This window comes from Psammomys obesus, unplaced genomic scaffold (genome assembly GCF_907164565.1).
Source record: "Psammomys obesus unplaced genomic scaffold, mPsaObe1.curated_primary_1811, whole genome shotgun sequence".
Classification (NCBI taxonomy): Eukaryota; Metazoa; Chordata; class Mammalia; order Rodentia; family Muridae; genus Psammomys; species Psammomys obesus.
The window spans coordinates 663-10,902 of record NW_026590479.1 but is presented as its reverse complement, the minus strand read 5'-3'; the positions used below and the strand labels follow the sequence as shown (position 1 = coordinate 10,902).

General features: G+C 38.4%; 1 protein-coding gene across 1 annotated transcript in view; it reads left to right on the top strand.

Moving 5' to 3' along the window:
* Positions 1-10,240, top strand: part of LOC129676955 (phosphorylase b kinase regulatory subunit alpha, skeletal muscle isoform-like) — a gene marked incomplete at both ends in the record, with an annotated part of 17,173 nt that overhangs the window by 6,694 nt on the left and 239 nt on the right. Inside the window, 2 exons of the mRNA XM_055607488.1 lie at positions 1,179-1,277; positions 3,132-3,278. Of these exons, the coding sequence (XP_055463463.1) occupies positions 1,179-1,277; positions 3,132-3,278 (246 nt within the window). The remainder of the gene's footprint in view (positions 1-1,178; positions 1,278-3,131; positions 3,279-10,240) is intronic.

The window sequence follows — 10,240 nt, the reverse complement described above, 5'->3', positions numbered from 1 at the left end:
GTTAGTTAGTTAGTTAGTTAGTTAGTTAGTTAGTTAGTTAGTTAGTTAGTTTCTCTGTGTAGCCTTGGCTGTCCTGGACTCACTCTGTAGACCAGCTAGGTCTTAAACTCACATTGATCTGCCCGCCTCTTCCTGCCTTAGTGCTAGCATTACAGGCATGTGCCACCGTGCCTGTCTACAAATTTTATTTTTTAAAAGCATGATTTCACTTACATATAAACCCTTTAAAAATCAACCTCTCAGAAGCAGTAAGTCCAGTGACGGTGACCAGGTAAAGGGAAGTGGGTGGGAGAGATGACAAAGGGGTTCAAAGATTCAGGTGGATATGAGAAATGTCTTTGGGGATCTGTTACTCTGTAGGATAAATTCAGTCTATGAAAACACATTGTATAGTTTTTAAAATATGAGAACTCCTCCTTTGCATGCCAACGGTTAGCATTTGTTTCAAAGTCAAATAGAGTGTATTTGTAAGACATTTGCCTATCTGCAGAAACTCAGTGTGAGTCTAATAGTTACTGAGTCATCCTGCAGCCACACAAATTTTCTGTTCTGTTCTTATTTCATTTTATTTTATTTAGATGGGGGTCTGACTATGTCAGTCATTAGCATTTCTTGTGTGGTAGTTTCTTAGTTGGAGCTTCCCTGCTGAAAGAATGATTTCCTGTAAATTCATAAGCCATGTCCAAATTACTCTTTGGTTTTTTTGTTTTTGTTTTTGAGACAGGGTTTCTCTGTGTAGCCTTGGCTGTGTTGGACTCACTTTGTAGATCGGGCTGGCCTTGAACCCACAGAGATCCACCTGCCTCTGCCTCCTTGAGTGCTAGAATTTTAGGTGTGTACCATTATGTCTGGCACTTGTTTTTTGCAAATTTTCATTTAAAGTATGCTCCTGGAGTGGATATTAATAAAAACTCAATTGTATTTTTTTTTTCTGGGCAGTATTGGAGACAAAGTAAAAGTCACAAACTCCTGGGAATAAAAAATTTTATTTCATTCTCCATTCCATTATACACATACAAAAGCAACATCATGTAATATTAATATGATACTAGGAAGACAAATATCGTTCTTGGTTTTCTTTTCTTTTTTTCTGTTCTGGGGACGGAATGCTGCACCCTGTACATGCTCAGCATGTGTTCTGCTACTAAAGTTGTTCTTTCTTCCATTGCTTCTTACAGGCAGCCCTGGAAGTACTAGATGAATTAGATTTGTTTGGTGTGAAAGGTGGGCCGCAATCAGTTATCCATGTCCTGGCTGATGAAGTGCAACACTGCCAGGTAAAGACATCATGGGCCATAGCATAGCAAATTTCCCTCTTCCCAGAGTCAGATGTAAGCACCGGCATTAGCCTAAAGAGAGCAACAGATCACGTGACTATTACCATGTGATCAGAAATGTCTTTGTCAAGCCTTCTAAACTGAGATAAACCTGATATACCATGAGCTATAAGATAGATTATGCTTGTCCTAGTCAATGTGCTTTGGCTTTGAAGAGATACCAAGGCCACAGTAACTCGAATAAAGGGAAGCATTTAATTGGAGCTGGCTTACAGGTTCAGAGGTTTACTCTATTATTATCATCATGGGAAGCATGATGGCATGCAGGCAGACATGGTGGGGGAGAGGTAGCTGAGAGTTCTACCTCTGGATCTGCAAGCAGCAAGAAGAGAAAGACAGTGGGATGGGCTTGGGTGTCTGAAACATCAATCTACCACAGTTGTCCTGTTGTCTCAGTAAAAATTATGAAAGGAACCCACCATAATATATCTAGTTATTCACCACTATTATATCAAAGGCCTGCGGTTTCTTTTTCTTTTTCCAAGAATAGCTTTTTGTTAAAAAAAAAAAAAAAAAAAAAAAAAAAAACCTGCCTCTGACATAATCTGATTGGCCTGCTTGTTGATCACCTCCCCCTAAGGGGGGAGCAGCCTTACCAGGCCACAGTAGAGGACAATGCAGCCACTTTTGATGAGAACTGATAGACTAAGATCAGAAAGGAGAGGAGAACCTCTCCTATCAGTGGACTTGGGGAGTGGCATGCATGCAGAAAGGGGAGGGAGGGTGGGATCGGGAGGGGAGGAAGGAGGGGCTTATGGGGGGATACAAAATGAATAAAGTGTAATTAATAAAAAATTAAAAAAAAAAGAAAACAAGATATTTGTTTTAAGTGTTCGGGATAGTGGTCCAGAACCATTCTTTTGTCCCTGGATGTCTCTGGGGTTAGCTATTTATTTGGAAATATTATGGTGGTGAAAGTTCATCCTTAGTTTTCCTTATGATTGGTGCCTATATTGAAAGTTTCTTTTCCCCAATATGTGAAATTTCCCCTTTTCTTCTTACTCTGCTTACAGCCCATGATATCCGAGTGAATATAAATTAAACTTCTAATTTTGAAAATATTTTCTGTGGGTAAAGTATGTCATGGAAAAAATGTGGATAGGAAGAAGACTAGTTGGACGTCTGTGGGGCCAAGGAAATGTATTGGGTATAAACATGAGCGAAGTGCAGTGACATATGTCTCTGAAAATAAAAAGAAGCCACACTTGCTCAAAATCAATTTGAAAATGTTTTAGGGGCATGGTTGATCTTTCTCTATCTACTCTGTGAGACTGCTTTATTTTGTTTTATTATTTTAAATTTTGAGTTAGTTTTATCATTTTAATTTTTTATTTTATGTGTATGGACTTTTTTTTCTGAATGTATGTCTGCACCATATTCATGCTTGGTGCCCATGGTGCCAGGAAAGGGTGTTGGAGTTCTGGATGTTGGAGAGCTCCCCAGTCCTCCAGAAGAATAGCTAGTGATCATCTTTCCAGCATCAGCTTTTTTCTTATCTAGATGCTCAGAACCAACAGGACTGTATGTATCCCACAGATGTTAGAGTCTTTGTCTTTGAGCAGCTGCTTTTCAATCAGGATGGGGACTCAGTCAGGACAGGATTAAGAAAAAAAAGGGGGGGCGGATATCATACCAAGCAAGCCACTGTTTTTAGGGTCTCACTGTTTAGTAAAGTTTGGGTTATTCTTCTGAAAACTTCTGTTTCACATAAATCTTTTAAAACCAAAGCTCTTAGTTTCACTTTTTTAACCAAGGTATTTAGTAATAAACTCTATTTTGCTACTTTTCTCTTAGTCGATCTTAAATTCCCTACTGCCCCGGGCTTCAACATCCAAGGAAGTTGATGCCAGTTTGCTCTCAGTGATCTCTTTCCCAGCCTTTGCTGTAGAGGACAACCATTTGGTGGAGCTCACCAAACAGGAGATCATTACCAAACTTCAGGTATGTCCACATATGCCTTTCTTCTCATTACTGCTGGGACTTTATAGGGAGATAAGGGCTTTTAGGGCCTTTGAGTGTACCATATGACAGGAGCCTATCCTATTCCTAAGTTATTCTCTTGTAAATCTACAAAACTCTCAAAAGCATCTGCAATCATGACCGTTGAGAATGGTGCATCCACTTTGGAGAACAGTTGCTATATTCTTATTAATTTTAACATATATGTAACATGTGGTCCAACAAGTATCCTTACTCCTCAGTATCTACCCTAAAAATGATAGTTTACATTCACACAGAATTTCACAAATGTCTATAGCAGCTTCAACTGTAATTGCAAAAATCTGGAAATAGCCTTCAACTGAGAGACAAACTAATTTTACTAATTCCTCACTGAATACTACTTAGCAGTGAAAAAGAACAAACTAATGATCTCTGAATATGAATGATTAAGTGCATTTTGCTAAGAGGAAAATACAGATCGCAGAGGCCATACATACTGTACAATTCCATTTATGTGACTCTCTGAAAAGGGGAAAACCAAAGGAGGAAAACCATTGAACATTAAAAGAAGTTGGGGGGAGAAATTATCAATAAAGACATAGCTCTAGAGAATTTTGAGCAAGATGGGACAGTTTTCCTCATAGACAATAACTAGTTTTGTCCAATTTCACAAAAACTATATACCACAAAAAGCAAACTTAAAGTATCAACCGTGATGTGGTACGAAAAGTGAAATGCAGGTTAGAAAGTGACTCTTAAATGTATAACAAATAAACTGAATAACCGCACTGAAGAGAGTACAGAAAAAAAATGACCTAAATCTTGGACAACTGTATTTAAACTGGATGTGGTGAAACTAAGACAAAATTAACCGTGTACAAACACTGAACTCCAGTTCATGAGCCAGAAAACTACAAGTATGGTTTTATTAATTCGTTCATGTTTCTATATCGTCTTCTGCTCTTTAAAAAAAAAAAAAAAAAAAAAAAAAAAAAAAAAAAAAAAAAAAAAAAACAGCACTGAGTGGCTTTGATAGAGGTTACATTCCCTGAAAAACCTGAAGTGTTCATTCTCTGTCTCTTTAATTTGAAATTGGCAAACTCCTGCTCTAATACATAAAATTGTTTCTCAAAGGGGTTGAACAAATAATTGTATAGTATGTACATTAAATTTTATCACTGTTGAAGAAAGATGTTACAAATACAGCATGGGGAAAGCTAAAATGAACTTAGCTGGATGGAAGTAGAAAATATTATTTTGAAAATGTGTTTGCAGAGCTATATATAGGGATGAATTTGAGGTTTTCCAAACCTTGGTTTTTAAAAAACATTCTTGAAAAAGTGGATTGGAAATCTTTGTTAAATGCTTGATTTGAGGATAAAATAGGGAAGATGAAAAGGTTACAGAAGCACCTTAAGGTGGAATGCTTAAGAAAGTAACAAGTTCAAAAGGGGTGGAGGTGGCTGGTCTTGGTGTCACACACCTGAGAAGGAGAGGCAGACATATGTCTATGAATTCAGCAGCAGCCTCCTCTATATACTGAGTTGCTGGACAGCAAGGGCTATCTAGAGAGACCCTGTCTCAGACCAACCCAAAAGAAGATGCTTCATGTCAAGTTTCCTCTTGAAGTACATGGTAATTAACACAGAGACCCATAACTGGGCATTGTGTAGAGAGTAAGAAAGAGCTTTTGTAGCACTCAGCCCTTAAATTGGATGTCTTCATCAGAGTCCTCATCTCAAGGTTCAGGGATCTATGTGGAAGAGGACACGGAAAGAGTTTAAGAGCCAGAGATGCTGAATAACTCAAAGGAAACGGTGCCATCCAGACATGATAGGACTCATACACACATGAACTCACAGGGACGGTGACAGCATACAAAAGTCCTGCACACATTCCAACTAGAGAAAATCCTAGCATGAGAAGAAGTGGACACAAAATTCCAGGAAGTTGGGGAGGAAAGTTTTTTTGTTTTGTTTTGTTTTCATTTTATTTTATTTTATTGTGTGTTAAATATTTATTTTTTTTAACTTTTATTAATTATACTTTATTCACTTTGTATCCCCCCTATAAAGCCCTCCCTTCTTCCCTCCTAATCCCACCTTCCCTCTCCCTTCTTCACGCATGCCCTTCCCCAAGTCTACTAATCGGAGGAAAGGTTTTATTCGGTGTACACTTCCACATCCATTATTCATCACTGAGGGAAGTCAGGACAGGAACTCAAAACAGGGCAGGAAGCCGGAGCTCATGAAGAGGCCTTGGAGGAGCGCTGCTCACCGGCTTGTTCCTTATGGCTTGCTCAGCCTGCTTTCTTATAGAACCCAGGACCGTCAGTCCTGGGATGGCACCACCCACAAGGGGCTCCCCAACTGGTCATTAATTGAGAAAATGCCTTACATCTGGATCTCTTGGAGGCATTTCCTCAACTGAGGCTCCTTCCTCTCTGATGACTCTAGCTTCTGTCAAGTAGTCATACAAAACTAGCCAGTACACCATCCTTAACCAAGAAGCTATTTGCAATCGATATCTGCTAAGAAAGGGGAAAAATCAGTTTTCTCCAATGGAGTGACAGTGTGTTTATTTATCACGCTTCAGGGCAGCCCCATACCCAGGACAACACAGAATGGATCCCATGGTTTTGTTTTAATCTTATTACTGTTTTAAAGTTCTTTTTTCTTTGCTTTGCTTTTCTTTGTTAGAGAGAGAGAGAGAACATAAACTTTGGTGGATAGTGGGGAGGTGGGGAGGATCTGAGAGGAGTTAGGAGACAGGAAAGACAATGATCAAAATATACTGCAAGAAAAATAATTGTACATCTGAAAAGCTGCAAGAACCAGAGGAACAGGGAGTTTGCTCTAAGATGATGTTTCCTAGGAATATCAGAAACTATACCCATAAATTCTAACTAACACGTCTGCCTAAATATGAGCTGAACAAGGGCAATAGTAGACATTCTAACATGGATGGGCTTGTGGAAGAAGGGTAGCCTACAAGGCCTTTACCTGATGCAAAGAACTACAGGAAACTAAAGAATGAAAAAGGCAGACGTTTTCCCTCGGGAAGGGCCCACTAATACAAAATGGTCAGCCCTAAAATATACGTGTACCCTGTTGTTGACATACATATTTTACCTCTATCTCTCTTCCACCCCTTATTCCACCCTAATCCCTTCTCCCAATGGTAGGTAGGAGAGACAGGTTAGAGGGGGATAGGGGAAATAAGCTTCTATAGGCTACTTCCTGCTGATTAGGGATATTTGGTTCCTTGGGACAAGTCCAGTCTTAGTTGTCAGAACATCCAGCAGTCCAGGAAACCAGCAGACCAGCAAACCATCAATCCAGCAATAGCAAACATAGCAGCAGGATGAACCAGCAGCAGAGGGGGCAGCAATAGCCACCCCAGGTATTCTTGGTCTTTCCTGTTTATACCCTCTCCAGAGTCTCCAGAATTAAACTGTTGGCAGCTGGCAAAGATCACACCCCTGCTAATGCACAAGGCAAACCACAATCACCTGCTGTGAGGCAGCTTCTTATCCCACACCTGGAATTAAAACAAAAACATAGTCACATAACATAAGTGGGTTTTAAAAGAAACCAAAACTCACTACACACTGTACAGACTGAACAGATTGAATATATATATTTGAGAGAGAGAGAGGAGCTACAATTAGTGAAAAAAGAAGCCATGAATTTAAAAGAGATTAAGCAGGGAAATATGGAAGAATTTGGAGGGGAAAGGGTATAATTATATTGTTATCTAAAAAAAGGGAATAATTTTAAAAATAAATTAACAAAAGAAAATTATAAAACGTTAATTATCAAAGTATGAAAAGCACATTAGTAAATCAAATAAATAATAGTCTTTACCCTTCTGGAATATATTCTAGAGGAAAGACAAAATGAAAATTAGACTCTATAGTACATTAGTTACTGGTGAGTTTAAGAAGAAAAGAAAGCAAGTAGGTAGAAGAGATGAAGAAGTCGTTCTGGAATAAAGAAGCCCTTCTGACTCACACTATGACAAATACATAACTTAGCTTTGCTTCAAAAATGAGAAAAGCTTTTAGTAACGGTAAGTAATCGCCAAAAAAGATTTAGTATCTTTGCCACAACAATCCATTGCCAAACCACAGCCCAAACAGGAAATTCTATTTCCTTTTTGGCACTCAATATCCTCTACCAGCAAATATCACAATGATGACAAATACAGTGTAGTTTTTGATCCTGGGAACCAATGAGGGCATAAATCCGAGCTAATACCGCTTCTTAAAGCAGAGCAGGGTTGTGAAATCCATCAAACAGTAAACAAGTAGTATTCAAACACCAAAATTTCAACACACTTGCCCTTTCTAATTTCCATCCCTTTTGTTCATTTAGAAAGCTGAAAATATTCAGGACTATGCATTTGTTCACATCTATATTAGACCCCAGCTTCTCAAAGTATATGTTGCATAACTGAATGTTAAGGTCACAAACTATCTGGCACTAACTTAAGATCCCTGAATGTATAGCGACCAAAACATACATACATATATTATATATAATATATATATATATATATATATATATATATATATAAATATAATGTGTAATAAATCTGGGGTGTTTGTGGCAGCACTTACACTTGTGTCATTGTGAGACTTCCCTGTAAACCTCTTTCTGAACACACATTAGCACCCTGTAATGAGCATGCCTTATGCCACACAAAAATGCCAACAAATGTTGTCAAAAGCACCTCAACTGAAATTCATCACTGCTATGTTATACATAACAGTTTATTTACAAAGTTTTCTGCTTTTATAGCAACATAATGATTTCATTATAGAACTGAAAGAATATTTTCTCACTATCATTTCTCAGCATGTGTTAAATGAGTATGTCTTTGGATTGTATTGTGTTAAAACATTTGGGCAGGAGTTCCACAAGGAGAACAACAGAACCAAAAAAAAAAAAAAAAAAAAAAACTGGGCACAAGGGTCTTTTCTGAGACTGATACTTCAACCTAGGACCATGCACAGACGTAGCCCCATGGCAGCTCAGTCTCCAAGTGAGTTACATAGTAAGGGGAATAGGGACATGAACTCAGTGGCTGGCCCTTTGATCACCTCCCCCTGGGGGAGGGAGGAGCAGGCTTACCAGGCCACAGAGGAAGACAGTGCAGCCAGTCCTGATGAGACCTCATAGTTTAGGCTCAGATGGAAGGGGAAGAGGACTTCCCCTATCAGTGGACTTGGGGAGGGGCATAGGAGAAGAAGAGGGAGGCATGGCAGAATTGGGAGGAGGTGGCTATAGCAGGATACAAAGTAAATAAATTGTAATAAATAAAACTAAATAAATAAATAAGAAAAAAAACATTTGGTTTTTAAAATTGATGTTTGAGTTACTGACTTGAATTTTAAAAATTGTTAAATGAGTTTGGTTTCAGATTATGGAAGAGTTTACAACAATTTTTGAAATGCCCTTAAATATAATTCCGCTATTTTATACTATATATTTATGGAAAGTCACTTTGTTAGTATTGACGATAAAATCATAATATCAATCAATCAACTTTGAAAAAGACACTGATGCTCTATATTCTGCAATATCACATATTCAGAAAGATTTCATTGTTTATGTAAAAACATCCATTTTCTCAGTATGCAGTTTTTATCATCTTTAATAAGCAGTCAAAAATAAAATAAAATTCTTAGTTTTTTTTTTATCGTTAAACACTAAACAAAAAAGGGTAAAAGTTAATGTCAAGCAGTCACAGAAACCAACTGGAAAGGATTCCAAATGCACAGAGTAAGAACTACTTGAACAAAAATTATCATAGCATTGTCTTATAACTTAAAGAAGAAATGAAGTTATCTATGGGTTTATGCAGATAACATTAAATACAGTTACAGGAGGGGGAGTTATAGTGAAGAAATCTGGGAGATACCACATAAGCAAATGATCCGGTTTAATGTCACCAGTAATATGAACCGAGGACACATGACCACTGAAATGTTCTTCCCAATGATACATACCTTCAGTCTCATCATGTAAAAACCGGACAAAACTAAACGATGGACTTTTTAGCAGCTAACTGATAAACACTTTCAAGGGTGTGAAATCATGTAAAGCAAGGAAAGAATGTGAAACTGTCATACATTAGAGAAGATGGGGTAGATATGAAACTAGATATAATGGGGAAGTCTTTCTATTTGAGTGTGTGCTTGTGTGTGTGTGTGTGTGTGTGTGTGTGTGTGTGTGTGTGTGTCCATGTGTATGTGCTCATGTGTGCTGTAGAGGCCAGAAGTTGATGGCGATAGTCTCTCACTGAACCGGGAACTAACTGATTCAGCGCCCCAGGAATCCTGTCCCTGTCTCTCCAGCACTGGGATCCCAGGAATTGCCACCACACCTGCTTTTCACCTGGTGCTGGAGATCTGAACTTGGGTCCTTATGCTTGCACAGCTTGCACACACTGTACCCACTGAGCCGTCCCCTGAGTGCTATAGTGTGGGATTTTGAATTGGCTCCTGGAATAGAATAAAAAAGGACAGTGATGGAAAACCCAGTGACATCTAAACAGACTTTAGAATTAAATTCTATTAGTATATCAAGGTTAATTTTTTAGTTCTTATGTTTGCTCTGTAGTTACATAAGTCAACATAAGGAGATGAAATGTGATGGGTATAGTGAGACTATATAATTATTTGTAACTTTTATGAATCTAAAATCTCAAAAATTTAAAAATAAATTTAAAAATATATTTAAAAATAAGCTGTGGTCTCTTAGGAGCAGTGTGTACTCTGGGAAGGGCTGCGCAGTAATTAGCTTGTTGCAGCCTTGGCCTAAGGAGGACAGCCATGGAGAAGATACTAGGAACGCTGCTGTGGGGAGGAAACTATAGCAAACTTCTTGCTTGAAAGGGCATTGCTGCTGTTGCTGCTGCTGCTGCTGCTGCTGCTGCTGCTGCTGCTGCTGCTGCTG